Source organism: Gossypium hirsutum, chromosome D06, assembly GCF_007990345.1.
Source record: "Gossypium hirsutum isolate 1008001.06 chromosome D06, Gossypium_hirsutum_v2.1, whole genome shotgun sequence".
Lineage (NCBI taxonomy): Eukaryota > Viridiplantae > Streptophyta > Magnoliopsida > Malvales > Malvaceae > Gossypium > Gossypium hirsutum.
This window is the reverse complement of record NC_053442.1, coordinates 64,462,942-64,481,129: the sequence shown is the minus strand read 5'-3', so window position 1 is coordinate 64,481,129 and position 18,188 is coordinate 64,462,942. Positions and strand designations below refer to the sequence as shown.

Sequence of the window (18,188 nt, the reverse complement as noted above, 5' to 3'; positions counted from 1 at the left end):
CAACTTTTTTTCTTTGCTCATTGGACCACTTGATCGCTTCAATTTTTTCAAATCCATACACTGAGTGAAACATGAAAGATTGGCAGGAGGAATACTCTGAGATGGCTCAAGTTGTTGCTGCTTTTAACATCTAAAAGAGAAGATAGTTTGTGTTTGGAGTGAGGTAAGATAGTTTGAGTTTGGAGTGAGGTAGATCCATTGAAGTAGACTGCAAACACTTGTTATTAAGATACAACTCATATGAAGGAAAAACATGAAACAGAAGTTTATAAAAATGATGACGTTATTCATAGAAAATAATAGATACCAAAACATGGAGCTTTTCCGTGTAAGATTCGTCCAGAGCCTGAGCAGTTTTTATCTCATCGGGAACTGGTTTTGTAGAACTTCGACTTGGATCTGCATGAAATTAAGAAACATGGATGATTTCATGAAGGTAATCTTGGTGACAAAATGATCAAAAATGTTGTAATCAGAAGAGGGTAAAGAGCCATGCACTTATAACAGCAAGGCATTGCATTCAATTCAAAGGTCAACTTCCCCACCAATAAAAATTGAATAGAAAATTGCAGTTGATAACTAGAGCAAAAACTTCAGACTTCAGATCTTCAAAACTAAAAAGAAACTAGGTTTAAAACAGCTCCATCAATAGTTTTGGACATTTTAAGATCAAGAGATACAAATCAAAGAAACATGACAACAGTAACATCATTAAAGGACACTTAACCAAGGGTTTTCTAGTCTGCTAGTTCTGGCTTTTCTGGTCTGCTAGTTCTGGCTTTGCAGGAGTACGGCTGCCTCCATCTCGGAAGAAACGAGTCAGTGTAAAAACAACATCCCCAAATTTGGAATAACACTGCAAAAGTAAAGAGGAATAAGCAGTCCTTCTAATAAAGGGTTGCTTCATTTTGTAGAAGTATACCTTAATATGAGGCTGTATCCAAACTGATATTTGAGACTGACGACTTGATTGAGCAAACCTGTAAAGATCTCAGAAGATAAAGTAACCATAGAAGGAAATTGCACAATAAGTTGACCAAGTTAAGGAGAACAAGTTTTAGGGAAATGCATTTTACAGTTGAAATTTTCTGAAAACCTCAACCATACAGTTCCTAGTTGAATGGATTATAACAACATATGTAAACACACACATCAAACTCAAACAAACAATCAATCAACATTATAAAAAATAGCAAACTAGTTAAAAGAACGTGAAAAAAAAACATAAAACGTTAATATACATAAGCTGCTGGTGTTAACTTAGAAGTGATATACATATTATGTTACAGAAAACAAGGGATAAGAAGATGAGGCGTAACCAACATTACATACAACAACTCCATGAATAATTCACAAAAAAAAATGGATGGATGGGTTCACACAAACAAATCTGTTGAGTTTAGTTCCCATGCAAAGGTGGCCATGCAAGAAGAAATGGCAGCATGCAATCAAGCCATGGTGTGCAGCAGCTGAAGCTTCAAGTTACTGAACTACTTGTTGTTTTAGTTATATTTTAATCATTTTGTAATCTAGTTCATATTGAACTAAGTAGGTGAATGCTTTGGTGTATTTTTTATGTTGATTGACTGAAATATCAGCAATGCTATGTGTGCAAGCTAATCTTGTAAGTTTCAATGCATATTAGTGGTGTTAGGTAATTGATTAGGTGATTATTTGTTTATTTGACAAGTTAACTAATATATGTAATGGTATAATGCCTTATTTTGTAGTTAATGAAAAACTTTCAGCTTGTTTTTCATTCAAACTCTCTCTCGTTTTTCTATTTTTCCACTTGCAAGCTTTATTTCTATTTCTTTTCGAGTTTGTTTCTTCAGCAAGGCTTGACACTTGCTGTCCAAGCAAGCAGAAACCAGCTTGCTGTTGCCTCTTGACACCAACAATTGGTATCTAGAGCTTATTTTTTAAGGGATCTGTTACACAAATCCATAGCTTCATCAAGCTTTTCACCAGCTGCACCTCAAGTCTTCAATGGAGAAGGCTACCACATATAGGTGGTCAAAATGAAAACCTACATGCAGGCTTTTGATCTGTGGGAGGTGGTCAACTCAGATGTTGAACCAGAGCCACTAAGAGCCAATCCAACAGTGGCTCAAATCAGGCAGCATGCTGATGAGAGAACCAAGAGGCATAAGGCAATGTCTTGCATCCAGAACTCAGTGTCAGATGTGATTTTCACAAGGATTATGGCCTGTGAGACTCCAAAATAGGCCTGGGACAAGCTCAAGGAGGAGTTTCAAGGCACTGAGAGGATGAGGCAACAACAGCTGTTGAATTTGAGAAGGGATTTCGAGAATTTGAAGATGAAGGAAGAAGAAACAGTGAAGCAATATGCAGATAGAATCATGGCAGTGGTTAACAGTATAAGGCTCCTTGGTGAGCACTTTGATGAGGCAAGAATAGTGGAGAAAGTCCTCTCCACTTTGCCTGAGAGATATGAGGCAAAGATATCCTCCTTAGAGGACTCAAGAGATCTTGCTAGCATCTCTTTGACTGAGCTAATTAACACTTTCTATGCTCAGGAACAAAGGAGAGCTAGCAGAGCTAAAGATCACCAGGAAGGTGCATTTCAAGCCAAAGCAAGAGAAGTCTCAAGCACCAATGCTCAAAGAGGCAAAAAGCCTTGGAAAAGTAAGCTTAAGCCTGATGCTGCAAGGAGCAATGACCAGCCCTGCAGACATTGCAAGAGGCCAGGTCATCCAGAAGACAGATGCTGGTTCAGGCCAGATGCAGTATGTTAACACTGCAAGAAGAAAGGCCATGTTGAAAGAGTTTGCAAGAACAAAACCAAGCCGAGGCAGAATCAATTTCAACAACCAAAGGTTGAAGCTCGAGTAGCTGAGGACAATAGTGACCAAGAAGAGCATGTCTTTGCTGTTTCTTGCTTAGCTGCTGAGAAGAAATGTTCAAAAGGCTGGTTATTGGATAGTGGTTGTACTAACCACATGTCACCAGATGCCTCCTTGTTTAAAACCTTGGACAGAAGTTGCAAAACCAAGGTCAATGTTGGAAATGGTCAGTTCATAAGGGCTGAAGGAAGAGGAGAGGTGCTGGTATGTACTCCTACAGGCAACAAAGTCATCTCAAATGTCTTGCTGGTACCTGAAATTGACAGAAACCTTCTCAGTATAGCTCAGTTGCTTGAGAAAGGCTATTCTGTTGTGTTCAAGGACAAGCAGTGCCACATAGCTGATCCAAGTGGATCAAGCCTTATGACAGTCACAATGACTGATAAATGCTTTGAGGTCCACTGGCCAAATGACTCAAAGTCAGCATACACTGCCTCTGTTGATGATTCCAAGCTTTGGCACCAAAGGCTCGGGCATGCCAACTTCAGATCAATGGATCGAATGACCAAAGAAGGCTTGGTAGAAAATTTCACCAACTCAGTAGAGCATGATGATGTGTGTGAAGTTTGCCAAATTGGGAAACAGCCAAGACTACCATTTCCTACAAACTCAGCATGGAGAGCCACTGAGAGGTTGCAACTGGCGCACTCTGATGTGTGTGGTCCAATGAGGACTGAGTCACTCAGCAAAAATAGGTACTTTATCATTTTTATTGATGATTTTTCAAGATATTGCTGAATTTTCTTCATGAAGTATAAGTCTGAGGTAGCTCAAGTGTTTATGAAGTTCAAGACTGCAGTTGAAACTGAAACAGGTTGCAAGCTAAAGTCAGTAAGGTTAGACAATGGCACTGAGTACACTTCAGCTCAGTTTCAAGCCATTTGCAATGATGTTGGCATCAAACACCAGCTAACAAATGTGTACACACCTCAGCAGAATGGGGTATCTGAAAGGAAGAACAGAAGCCTAATGGATATGGCAAGATGCTTACTGTTTGAGAAGAAACTGCCCAAGACCATGTGGGCTGAGGCAGTAAACACTGCTGTTTACCTTTAGAATAGGCTTTCTACCAAAGCTCTTACTTCCAAAACACCTTTCGAGGCATGGTTTGGCTTCAAACCTTCATTGGCACATCTGAAGGTATTTAGTTGCCTGTGCTATGCACAAATACCAGCAGCAAAGAGGGACAAGCTGTCAAAGAGAGCTCAACCTGGCATCCTAGTAGGCTGTAGCTCAGTCAAGAAGGGCTACAGGGTTCTGGATCCCTTGACAAGCAAAGTCCAGGTGAGAAGAGATGTCATCTTTGATGAAAAAGCTTGCTGGAATTGGGAAAAGAGTGAACCAGAAACTACTTTAGAAGACCTAGTGTTTGATCAAGCTGAACTCGAGCAACTTGGTCCTGAAATGGATGTTGATGATGTGCCTGTGAGAGGCACAAGGCCCCTAGGTGAGATTTATGAAAGGGTACAGGTTGCTATAGCAGAACCTAACAGTTTTGAAGAGGCTGAGGCAGATGAAAGCTGGAAACAAGCTATGCTTGATGAAATCAATATGATTCAAAAGAATCAAACATGGGAGCTGGTTGATAAGCCAGCTGGAAAGAAGACCTTTGGAGTGAAATGGGTCTATCGTGCAAAACAAAATACAGATGGTAGTTTGAACAAACTGAAGGCCAGGCTTGTTGTTAAAGGTTTTAGCCAAAGGTATGGTCTGGACTACTTGGAGACCTTTGCACCAGTAGCCAGACTTGACACAGTCAGAATGATAGTTGCCTTGGCTGCTCAAAATCAATGGACGATTCATCAGCTTGATGTAAAGTCTGCATTTCTCAATGGTTTCCTAGAAGAAGAGATCTACATCGAGCAACCTCAAGGGTTTGTGGTCACTGGCAAAGAACACATGGTGTACAGGCTGAAGAAGGCCTTGTATGGCCTGAAGCAGGCTCCTCGAGCCTGGTATGCTCGAATTGATTCCTACTTGCTCAGTTTGGAGTTCGAGAGAAGTGCCAGTGAACCAACTTTGTATGTGAAGAAAAATCAAGCTGAGACTCAGCTTATTCTGTCACTCTATGTTGATGATTTGTTGGTAACTGGAGGAGACAAGTACATGCAGGATGATTTCAAGAGGAAAATGAAGAAGATGTTTGAGATGTCTGATCTAGGCAGAATGAACTACTTCCTAGGAATGGAAGTGAAGCAAACAGCAAATGGAATCTTTCTTAGCCAGAGTTCCTTTGCTATGAAAGTCTTAAACAAGTTCTCTATAAAGAATTGCAAGCCAACAAGCACACCAATGGCTGTTGGAATGAAACTATCGAGACAGGATACTGGTGAACCAGTTTGTGAGACTATGTACAAGAGTCTCATTGGTAGTCTACTGTATTTGACTGCAACAAGGCCCGATATTATGTTTGCAGTTTGTGTACTGTCCAGATACATGAATTGCTGCAACAATCAGCACTTTCAAGCAGCTAAACGAGTGCTGAGGTATATCAAAGGCACCATTAACCATGGTGTGATGTTCAAGAGAGCTGAAGACATGAAGTTAATAGGCTATGTCGATAGTGATTGGGCTGGATCATGCGATGACATGAAGAGCACATCTGGATATGCATTTAGCCTTGGCTCAGGCATGTTTTGCTGGAGCTCTAAGAAGCAGAGTCTGGTGGCACAATCAACAGCAGAAGCTGAATATGTTGCTGCTGCATCTGCTGTGAATCAAGCAATATGGCTTAGAAAAATCTTGGCCGATTTAAACCAAATTCAAGAAGGAGCAACAGAGATCTACTGTGACAACAAATCTGCTGTTGCAATTGCAAAGAATCCTGTCTTCCATGGTAGAAGAAAACACTTTAACATCAAGCTACATGTTATAAGGGAGATGGAGCAAGCTCATGAAATCGAGCTGATTCATTGCAATTCAGAAGAACAAATAGCTTATATCTTTACAAAGGCACTCAATGTGTCCAAATTTGTTAAGTTGAGAAGGGAATTAGGTGTCACTAGCATGGAAACTAAAGAGGAGTGTTGAGTTTAGTTCCCATGCAAAGGTGGCCATGCACGACATGCAAAGGTGGCCATGCAAGAAGAAATGGCAGCACGCAATCGAGCCATGGTGTGCAGCAGCTGAAGCTTCAAGTTACTGAACTACTTGTTGTTTTAGTTATATTTTAATCATTTTGTAATCTAGTTCATATTGAACTAAGTAGGTGAATGCTTTGGTGTATTTTTGATGTTGATTGACTGAAATATCAGCAACGCTATGTGTGCAAGCTAATCTTGTAAGTTTCAATGCATATTAGTGGTGTTAGGTAATTGATTAGGTGATTACTTGTTTATTTGACAAGTTAACTAATATATGTAATGGTATAATGCCTTATTTTGTAGTTAATGAAAAACTTTCAGCTTGTTTTTTATTCAAACTCTCTCTCGTTTTTCTGTTTTTCCACTTGCAAGCTTTATTTCTGTTTCTTTTCGAGTTTGTTTCTTCAGCAAGGCTCGACACTTGCTGTCCAAGCAAGCAGAAATCAGCTTGCTGTTGCCTCTTGACACCAACAAAATCGCTTGTGAGCCTTCAACTTCCCAAGTTTACAGCTTAGGTCTTATTCTTCCAAACTGAGAAAACTTTTCGCTTCATGCTTGGTCAGGTCCAGATGATAATGTAAACTAAGGTAGTACATCCAAGTTTACCACTAAATGCTAAATTTAACAACTGGGGCTTTTAATTAGTTAAATCAATGTATTAATAAGCACCAGAGTAACAGTTTTAACCCCTCAGTAGGGGAAGAGAAAAGCAATACTAGATATAATATGTCTCCGAAAGAGAGTTGAAGGGAACACATCGAACAGAAACTGTTAATATAACAGTTTCAAGCATTTACTACTTGGAGAATACTCAGATGAAAGATCACAAGGAAAGGCAATAGAAAGCAAATACCTTTCATCACAAAAGATAATTGCTCCATAATCATGACGGTGACGGATAACTCGTCCGACTGACTGATTTACAGCTCTTGATGCTTGTTGATTGTACCACTCTTCTCCAGAGAACAACTTAATCATCTGATGAAATTAGCATGGAAACTGTTTACTTGAAAATGAAAAGCATTTAATTAAGTTTCAAAAACATCTTTACCCGAGAAATATCTGCATCAGTCATCACCTTACATCCTTCCCTGGGTGATTGTGCCTGTAGGTCCAGGTACTCACGTCGGATAACATTTAGAAATCTAATTATTCTTTGCATAATAAAAAATAGACTGTGTTATTACTAAATTTAATTGAGGATTTTTACGAATTAAAGAATTATTGATAACATGAATAATTGTTTTAACAAAAATGAGTTATTGGATTTTTTTTATGAATTAAAGAATAATTACACTAAAAATAAATAATATTCATTATTAATATAAAACTATTTGTAAAATTTATAAATATTTTTAATAAAATAAAATTGTTAAAAATCTATTAATTTTTTGAAGTTGTAGTATTTATCATATACTGGAACCATGTTTATTAAATGAAATAAAATTATAATATATTTTGAAAAACCACTTCTTTAGATGAAATTTGAAAAGGAAATTTGAGCTATTAAAATCCTTTCTTGAAATTAGTTATAAATTTTAAATTTTTTATCTAAACAAGTAAATTCCCTTTTAAATTTTTAAAAACTTTGATAAAAATAAAATTCCTCATTCTAATACCCCCTTACGGAATGAGTATCTTGGAAGCATGAGGGCATAAAGTGCTAAGATGGAGTCAAAATGGTTGACTATGCTTCTTGTATTATAACTACACTACCAAGGAAAAGGGTACGTGTATCGTCATCTATTAAGAAATTTTCAATATTTGCTTTTGAATATATATGCAATTTGAATCTTGAATATTAGTATATTTCATTGTGTATATATTTCATTGTGTATATATTTAACAATTATGTTGAATGTTGTATGAATAAGGTCTTCCATATAAAATAATGTCATTAAAATTTAAGAGAGCTCTTCTTTTTTTTCTTTTTAACATGTTATATCAAAGTTGTCATTAAAATTTGATTCATATATTTTAAATATGATCCATCTCATATCTAAGTTAGTATTTACTTCCCTTTATGATGCCCAGATTGATGGAAGTATTGATAATCTATTGACTTAATTAGAGTATCTTGAAATTTGAAGTCTAATTTAAAACATGGATCATAGTTTTGGGACATCTACTATAATCAAATCATATATATAGAAAAGGATGAATGTACTTGGTAGGTCCCTCTGTCTGTTATAGCGATCAAATCAAATTAATCCTTCTACTATTAAATGGATTAATTTAGTCGCTATATTATTGAAAAATTATATAAAGCCAAATTTAAACAAAGTTAACATTTACTATTTAAAAACATCATTCATTGTTTTAACAAAGGTATATTATTTTGTTTGGTGTTGAATTCTAAATGAAAAAATAATTATTATGTTTGTATTAAACAATGATTGTTAACTATAATTCCTATTTGGTCTTATTTAATCTTTTTAATAATACATTAATTTTTTAATGGTTTTCTCCTGATAATAAAACTTATTTTATCACAATAAATCAGCAAAGCAAATGCATTTAGGATGATGAAAGACGAGAAACAATGGCACCTGAATTTGGAGGAGTCTGTGCTGTGTACGAAAAGAAAGCAAAGAAAAGATAGTGGTCCACACGGGATTGACTGACTGTACACCTTATTAGCCATATGCATTAACATGTGTATCTTTAATGTGGAAAAAAGAGAGAAATGAGAGGGTTCCATGAAAATATCAATGATAAAGTTGAAAAACAAAGTAAACAATTTAAGCGATTGTGAATGAATTTCTTGGAAGCATGAAGCCTTCTTCCTTTTTCTTTTAGCATATAAAGGGGTTGCTGCATTGGCTACAAAAGCATAAAGTGGTGAGATGGAGTCGAAATGGTTAGCCATGGTTCTTGTAGTGTTATCGTTAGGTTCTGGGCTGTGTGATGGTTGCTTAGAGGAAGAAAGATTTGCTCTCTTCCAACTCAAACCTTTCTTTGAGTTCATTGATTATAAGTTTCAAGATCTAATCAATAATATATATGAAAAAGAGAGTTCATCAAATTGTTGTGAGTGGGAAAGGGTTGAATGCAACCCAATAACTAGACGAGTCACCCATCTTTTCCTTAATTATTCCAGTAACATGGAGATAGATTGGTATCTTAATGCCTCTTTGTTTCTTCCTTTTGAGAAATTACAGAGTATTTTTTTAAGGGGGAATTTCATAACCGGCTGTGTTGCCAATCAAGGTTTATTACCTTTCAACTTTATTACGAACATTTATTTCTTTTTATTATTTTGTATGTCAAAAAAATCATTTCAACTACTTGTTCATCGTTGAAATGAAATTTTATTATTGCATCAATTTACAGTTTTGGTAAGGACTAAACTGAAAATTTACCATATTTTTTGGAGCCAAGACCCTGTCCCCCGATATTGCTAATTTACTATATTTCCTTATTCCTTGTAGGTTTCGAAAGGCTGTCATCGAAATTGGACAAGTTGGAGAATCTTGACTTGAGTAACAATCATTTCAACAATAGCATTTTAGCATCCTTAAGTGAACTTTCCTCGCTTAAGTCTTTAAATCTAGCTGGAAATGTATTCACAAGATCAAATCCTACCAATGGTAAAGTTAATATTTAATTATATATGATGCAGAGCTGATCCAAGTTTAAAGTAGTTTTGTCCCTTTTTTTAATATTATTGTTGGCAGGTATTGAGATGCTATCAAAGTTGAACAATTTGGAAACTTTGGATTTATCTTTCAACCGTTTAGGAAATAACATCCTATCACAACTAGATGGTTTTGCCTCTTTAAAATCATTGCGTTTGGAGTATTGCGAACTAAAAAGAACCCTTGATATACAAGGCATGTTTCCTTTTTGGATATCATGCTTAATTTGATTAAAAAAAATAGAAATCTTATTAGTTAGTTGTTTTTATAAGGGTAAAGCTACATTTAGTCCTTGAATTTAGTAATTTTTTCTAACTTAGTCTATAAACTTTTTTGGTAGACATTAGTCCTGGAATTTAGCAATTTTTCAAGAATTTAGGTGATGACATGACACAATCTCATAGTGCAGCATCATCTCATGGACCAAAGCTATGGAAAGATGTTAAATTCCAAGACTAATGTGGACAAAAAACAGTTCAAGGACCAAGTTGGAGAAAATTACAAAATTCAGTGACTAAATGTTATATATCCCTTTTTAAATAACTTGACTAACTAACATATATTTTCATTGGATATGAACAGAAAGCAATAATAATTGGATGAACTTGAAGGAGCTATATTTAGGGGGAAATGAAATTAAGAGCCTTGGGTCACTATTCCATGGTAAATCACTTGGCTTTATTAATCGTTGTTCCAACATATTATCTTTTTTAAGATGAAATTACATTAACTTTTTTTTTCTTTTTAGAAAAAGAAGGAATGAAGTTCAACAAACTTGAGGTACTTAGTTTAAATGGTAATCTCTTTAACAATAGTGTATTCTCATCCCTTGTTGAGCTCTCGAATTTAAAGTCATTGGATTTATCTGGTAACCAATTGGAGGGGGCAATATATACAAAAGGTAAGAATATGATATCTTTTGATTTTATATGATTTGTTATTAGTTTTATTTGTAATTTTCCTTTCACAATTAAATGCTTTTCATCCATTTTCCAATTAATTAGACATATATTAAATAAATTGTTAATATTTATATGCAAGCACCTAATTACCTTTCAAAACGGTAAAAAAATCATGCCCTTTTGAAAGTAAAAATTATTAGATGAATGCTAACGTGTTTAGAATAAAACACACATGGTTTAATAAGATATTATTTGAAAAGAAAAAAAATTCAAATATATTATATGATATTTGAAAAATCCTTATTTGAGCACAATTGAAAAGGTTCAACTCTTATTTGGTCATTGTGTAAGGTTTCTCTCTTGTATGACGCAGACTTAACTTTTACTTAACTACTTTTAAAGTTTTGATTCATATGCAACTCATAAAAGGTTTCATCTCTATTTGAACACTTAACCAAATATTTACCATTGACAATAGATATTTCATAAGTTGAACTGAATAAACTCATTCAAGTTAGGCCAAAACTTAATCGAAAACCTCGCTTTCACATTTACAAAAGAATAATATATTATTAACATAATAAAAGAGATTAAGTGGGAATTGAAAATAACTTTGTTCAAAATCTAACACAAATAATATAGTAGACTAAACGAATAGTTCCCATTATGAATGCTTTAAATATTTAAATTAATATGCTATTAGTTTTCACATGCTAAACAAAATAAACTTATTTTTAGTTTCCTTTCTAACGTTATCTTCAGATTTAAATGCTCTCAGCAATTTAGAGGAGTTGATCTTAGACTATAATGAAGTGAATGGATTTATTCCATCTCAAGGTATTTATGATTTTTTTAAAATTCTCAATTTAACATTAAATCTATTTTTTTAAAAATTTTGGTATTGTTAAATTTATTATAAACTTAGGGATTTTAGACTCCATAAGTAAAGCCATTGGGTTAACAAGTGTTCTATAGAGATATAATAAAATATTAAAAAAGAGTCACGTGTCAAAATTTTAAAAATTAAATATCATATGGAATAAAATAACTAAAAATGTTGTTACTTGATAATGGTGCAGGACTAAGGCTGATGAATTTGAAACATCTTGATTTGAGTAATAATGGTTTCAACAATAGTATATTGGCATCTCTTGCTACACTTCCCAATCTAAAGACTTTGAGCATAGGTATCTCTCAATGCAATGGATTAATAGATATGAAAGGTAAAAATCACCCTTCTCCCCATCCTCTTCTTTTTAGGAAGAAAAAAGAAGTATTGAATGAGTAATATAAATTCATAAGCTTTATTTGAACTAAACTATTTTTCAATTTCTGATTCTCCTCAGATTTATATGGTTTTGGCAAATTGGAAGAGCTGACTATGGCCAGCTATATAGGTAATGCAAAAATTAAAAATTTGAGAGAAAAAAGAAGAAGAAAAGAAATCATGTAATGTTAAACTCTACTTTGGGGATAGATATGAAGAAGAGGAAACAGAAATAAAGATTTGTTTTATTTGCCCTGACTTGCTAATTACACATATTCTAATGAAATAAAGCATTGTTTGACATGCAGATGCATATACAGAGGCAGATGCAGATGCAGGTTGTAGCTTCTCATTACAATCATTGGGCTTCTTCCCCACTTTGAACACTCTTTCTTTGGATGGATTTAATATTAATGAAACCACAATGGCTTCTTATTCCCGCAATAGTAAGTTTTGATGTTTTCTTACAAACAATTAATTTATACGTGTAGGTCTAATTATGCATGCAGTCCTTATACTCTTCGCATTTTTTAAATTTAATTACTCTATTTTTTATTCTATTAATTTGGATTGAGTGATATTTTTAAAGCAGAAAATTTTGCTCATATTGCCAATTTAAGGGCACATTATGTCAGAAAAATAAAAAATACCGGTATTCACTCTCCTTTCTTTGAAACAAAGCTAAGAACCTTACAATTCTATATTCGAAATCGAAAATCTACGATACTAGATTCAACATTTATTTTTGTTTATTTGGCCTTCCACTCATGTAAATTTTTTTTTGTTCGATCAAATTATTACACATTTTAAGCATTTGCAAACAATGTTATAATCTGCAAAATGCAATTAGCCACGTGAGTAAATATTTCATATTAAAAAAGCCATGTAATCCAATTTAACGAAAATCCTTTGATGATGTTATCAGTTGGATTTCAATTATTAAATCAAATGAAGAGAGAGATTAAATTTTCGAGATTAAGAGTAGAGAGACTAATTTTTAAATGTGCAAAGAGTACAAGACATAATTTGATGGTATATATTTTGTTGGGATATTTCTCTAACATATTTGCCTTTCTCTCTCTGACACATATTTGATATTGAAAGCCTCTGTTACAGCAGACTTTACTTCATTGAAGCGTTTAAAGTTGTTGTACTGTAACGTCAACAAAAACCTCACTCGACAAGGTAATTTCATTCTTTCAATTTCCCTCTTATGATAATATTTATTTGATTTTAAGTCATTTTTTATTTCAATTTGTCCTTAACAATATACACTGGTAAGGTCAAATTTTTGTTTTAAATCCATTTTCTAGATTTAAGAAAAAATCTTGATTAATTAATTTAGTAGTTTTAATTTATGAAAGGATGCTAAGGTGACGTTTAAGTTTTTTTAGGAAATTGTTTTTTCAACGTTGTAATTTTCCGTCAAACTAATGCATTCTGCAGGATCTATTTTCAAAAAACAATTATAAAAGGATGTAAAGATGAGAATATATATTATTACCAATAACTAGACTAGCTTCTTAATTTACAAAATTCAGTTAACCAAATTTTGACAAATTAAAACAGAAAAAGCTAACATCTCAATTTATGTAAAATAAAAGAACAGAACGAAACTCATAATTTCAAATCCTTATTTTCTTCATAGTTTTACATTTTTTTAAAAAAATATAACTTGCAGTTAATGTTATTGAACAGAAGGCCTAAATTTGAGAAGATTGGAAGAGTTGGAGTTGTCTTATTCATCTTTACCTTCAAACTTTATTCAAGTTTTTGGACCACTCATTTCTCTTAAAAAATTGACCGCCTCTGATATTGATGGTAACAACAGTCCACCTATGCATGGTAGATATTCTATTTTCAGTTACTCATCATTTTAGTTTTATATATTTCTAGATTTAATACATATAAATATGCTGCTTTTTGAATTTTGAAATATAATTTTTCTTAGATGTGGTAATTCGGATTATAGATTCATATATCTATAAATTTGATATGCTTCTTTTATATTCGAATGCTATAAATTCAGATAATATTCAGATTCAAAATGGATGTGGATAGATACATGTGAATTTGCTTTACTTATTCACATAAAGCCATAAAGGAAGGATATTCAAATCCACTATATAATTTTGATTTTATATATAAATAAAAAAATTTAACTACTATTTTTTTGAATATTAAAATGCATATATTCAAATTTAATAGAAATTTATTAACAATACACCAATTAGTCTTTAAATTTATAATTTCACAACTAGAAAGGCTAAAACTTTAAATTCTACAAACCTTATGGACCAAAAAAAATGGTTAAACACACTAAAGGCAAAGAATTAAGGCTTAGCATCTTGAATGCCTAGATTCGAATCCCATCACGTGTAGATTTTCTAATTTTCACTCTTGAATATTTTATATTGAATTGATTATTATTCTAATTAATTCAACATATTTTATTTATTATTTAGATTTGTACCTATTTGTAAACTCCTTAAATATATACATATATACTACTACTTTTGCAGATGTCTGTGAATCCACAAATCTCCAAGAGTTGGGTATCAATGGCTGTAATCTAAAGGGTAGCTTACCCATGTGTTTCTCCAACCTCACCTCCCTTAAAATGTTATCTCTCTCTTACAATCAGTTTTCCGGAAATATATCTGCCCTTCAGAGCTTAACATTGCTTGAATCTTTGGACATCTCTTCTAATCAGTTCTCTGGAAATATATCTGCCATTCAGAGCCTAACATTGCTTGCATCTTTGGACCTCTCTTCTAATCAGTTCTCTGGAAATATACTTGCCATTCAGAGCCTAACATTGCTTGAATCTTTGGACCTCTCTTCTAATAAGTTCTCTGGAACTACATCTGCCATTCAGAGCCTAACATTGCTTGCATCTTTGGACCTCTCTTTTAATCAATTTTCTGGAAATATATCTGCCATTCAGAGCCTAACATTGCTTGCATCTTTGGACCTCTCTTTTAATCAGTTATCTGGAAATATATCTGCCCTTGAAAGTCTAACATCCCTCCAATTGTTGGATGTTTCAAACAATAAATTTCACATCCCAAGCTCATTAAGACCCTTTTTCAACCTTTCAAAACTCAAGTACTTCCATGCAGATAACAACACCATACATGCTGATGATCATGAGATGTCGCATTCTTCGGCTCCAAGGTTCCGATTGAGTTCCATCAGCTTATCTTGTTGTGGAAGTGTTGGGTCATTTCCAAAATTCTTGTACCATCAAAGTGAGTTGCAGCATGTCGACCTCTCAAACATATATTTCAAGGTGGATCGATTTCCATTTTGGTTGTTGGAAAACAACACGATGCTAGTGACCCTGAATCTCGTGAATTGCTCTCTATCAGGGCCTTTTCAAGTGACATCGCGTGTGCATTCTACTTTATCATATTTGAATATCTCCAACAATGCCTTCGGTGGCAACATCCCAGCAAGAATTGGAGCACACCTACCATTTTTGGTTTATTTGAACATGTCAAAGAATTATTTCAATGGCAGCATTCCCTCTTCATTTGGTGATACGAGTTCCTTACAAATTTTGGACTTATCAAACAACCAATTATCTGGAGAGATACCTGAGCACATGGCTATGGGCTGCTCTTCATTACAATTCCTTGGATTATCAAATAACAAATTACAAGGATCAATTTTCTCAGGAAATTTTAATCTAACGAGCTTGTTGGAGCTCGAATTAAATGGAAATAACTTCACTGGGATGATCCCAAATGTCTTAGCTAACTGCTCTTACTTGTATATACTAGATCTTAGCAATAACTCTATCTATGGTGAAGTCCCAAGTTGGATTTGGAATATGTCAGAGCTGGCAGCATTGGATGTGAGCAGGAACCAACTCTTTGGTAGGTTGCCACAATGGAGGGGATCTGCTTCGAATTTGAAACAAGTTGCCATGGCAGATAATCAACTTGAAGGTTTAATACCAAGGGCAATTTGTAGTCTCAATCTCAAACTTCAATTTTTGGACCTTTCCATGAACAGTTTATCTGGGACTCTACCATCTTGCTTCAAGCCGGGATCGGTGAGGGAAGTCCATTTATTTAAAAATAAGCTACAAGGGGCGTTACCAAATGCTTTTCATGATAGCTGTTTGTTGGTAACATTGGATCTTAGCTACAACCACTTGAAGGGTAACATTCCAAATTGGGTTAGCAATCTTTCTGAATTAAGTTATCTTCTCTTAAGGAGAAACCACTTTGAGGGTGAAATTCCAATTCAATTATGCAAGTTGGATCGTTTAAGCTTGATTGATCTTTCTCAAAACAATCTCTCTGGTGGTATTCCTTATTGTTTAAAAGTTTCTGCGCTGAACTATGCAATTGAGCAAAATATTTGGCTTCGTAGTTCTCTTGACGACATAAATAGCTCGATGTCCATTGAAGTTTCAATAGAATACACAGTAAAGAGCAGATCCTACAATTACAAGAGAAGAATGCTTCAATACATGTCTGGAATTGATCTCTCCAGCAACAAGCTTACCGGTGAGATTAGTTTTGAAACAAGAAACATTATGAAGCTTTTTACATTGAACCTTTCTCACAATAGCTTGACCGGACCGATCCCACAAGTGTTTTCTAACCTAAAGGACCTAGAAAGTCTAGATCTTTCCTACAACAATTTAACAGGGAACATTCCTGTCGAGTTTGGGGGGTTACATTTCTTGCAATACTTCAATGTGTCATACAACAATTTATCTGGAAAAACACCTGAAAGGATAAGACAATTGGGAACATTTGATGAAAGCTGCTATGTTGGGAATCCTTTTCTTTGTGGGTCATTGGTGGGAAAGAATTGTTCACCGGTCGCAACACCATTGACACCGAAGGCTTTGGTTGGCAACAAAGAAGACCATGGTTTCATTGATATGGATGCCTTCTATGCAAGCTTCTTCGCATGTTACGTGGTGGTGCTATTGTGTATCACAGCTGTGCTGTTCATAAATCCTTATTGGAGGCAAGCATGGTTTTACTATATACAAATGGCCGTTGATTCTTGCTACTATTTTGTGGTAGATAATTTCCCCATAAATTTTTGTAGTGGAAACATGTAGAAAATTTTGTTGTGAAATTTGTCGATTGCAATGCCATGTTTATATGTAGCAACTGTTTTAAGACGTAGATTTAAAGTGCTCTTTTGGAACTGAATAAAAACTCCCACAAGCTATATTCTTAGTTTCACTGCTATTTTAGTTGGTTTAATTTCAATTTGTACAAAATGTTAGCTGTCACTAGGTCTAGTCCTTCATAATCTCAGTAGTAGCAACAAATAATTATGGAAATATTGTTTGCTATGTGTAACACCACCTTCATGTTGAATAAGTTTCTTTCCTCCACACACAAATGAGCAACTTGGCTGCTTGGTTACACATCCAAAAGCTTCCAAACGCTGTGCCAAGTTGCAGTATACTACATACAAACCTTCCATAATGTTTCTATAATATTTCTTCAAAGATTGTTTGATCTAGAATTAGAAAGTACAATGCTGCCCAAGTCTCAATCTTTCACTTCTAACCGATCACATTGGCAAACAGCAGCGTATAATTACTGTTTTGACCAGATAAGTTTAGTTCCTCTGATTTTCAGTATTTCTTTTACTTGTTTTGAGGTACTGCTCATACAAAGAACGATATCTCACAGGCACGTGACCCTTGAATCTGTAACAGATGACAACAGAGGGTAAGATCCAGTAAAAATAATCGATAATATTTGCAAGCTGAAAAGGGGGATGGAAATTGTTAGAAATCAAACCCACTCCAAGCATAATCTAGAAGCATGAGACGTGGAGCAATTTTGTGCCATGCAAAGTGCTGAAATTTTAGCCATACAAAGTGCTCCATTATTGAGATGTTTTGTGGCTGGAAATTAAGTGGATTAATAGCCACATTTGTTGTCACTTTATCAGCCTATAAATAGAGGCTTGAACTTGTGTTGTAATGAAGAAAAATGAGAAGAAAAAAGAAATAAGAGAAGCAACGTGAGTGAGAGTGAGAAGGTTAGCAAACCTTGAGTGAGTTAAAATCTAGCAGCAGCTAGACTATCTAGTCATTGAGAAAATATTTGTAATCTTCGTATTGTAATATATTGAGTGTGTAATAAAAAGTAAATTTTCGGCCCATCACGTTTCCAACAAGTGGCATCAGAGCTACTGTTCGGAGCTTGGTTCGGAGTTCGGTTCGTGTCCGGTTCGTGTCCAGTTCGGAGTACCTTTGGTGTTCATCTAACAAGTCGATATGGGCGACGTAATTTAGCTACAAGTTCCACAATTGACGAAGACAAATTATGGAAATTGGAGCATTCGAATGAAGGCTTTGCTCGGTTCACAAGATTGTTGGGAGATCATTGAAAAAGGATACATCGAGCCCGGAGATGCCGCTACAGAAGTAGCTTTATCAA

At 34.5% G+C, this 18,188-nt stretch overlaps 1 protein-coding gene and 1 long non-coding RNA gene across 11 annotated transcripts in view; one reads left to right on the top strand and one right to left on the bottom strand.

The window, feature by feature from the left end:
• Nucleotides 1-16,973, top strand: part of LOC107923512 (receptor like protein 21) — a 63,835-nt gene extending 46,862 nt beyond the window's left edge. For 2 of the 10 annotated variants that reach the window (XM_041096216.1, XM_041096214.1), the window contains 3 exons: nucleotides 12,877-12,942; nucleotides 13,456-13,602; nucleotides 14,280-16,973. In XM_041096216.1, the coding sequence (XP_040952150.1) occupies nucleotides 12,877-12,942; nucleotides 13,456-13,602; nucleotides 14,280-16,846 (2,780 nt within the window). In that variant the 3' untranslated portion in view covers nucleotides 16,847-16,973. Of the gene's footprint in view, nucleotides 1-8,631; nucleotides 9,161-9,381; nucleotides 9,541-9,627; nucleotides 9,784-10,170; nucleotides 10,252-10,336; nucleotides 10,490-11,252; nucleotides 11,328-11,569; nucleotides 11,714-11,836; nucleotides 11,888-12,065; nucleotides 12,204-12,861; nucleotides 12,943-13,455; nucleotides 13,603-14,279 lie in introns of those variants that run through there. The other 8 variants (XM_041096208.1, XM_041096215.1, XM_041096213.1 and 5 more) reach the window with 8 other exon arrangements.
• Nucleotides 835-6,932, bottom strand: LOC107924627 (uncharacterized). The gene is made up of 3 exons (XR_001691815.2): nucleotides 6,804-6,932; nucleotides 923-980; nucleotides 835-856 (listed from the first exon to the last, which is right to left on the bottom strand). It is a non-coding gene; the product is annotated as an uncharacterized lncRNA (long non-coding RNA).
• Nucleotides 16,974-18,188: the final 1,215 nt, after the last annotated feature.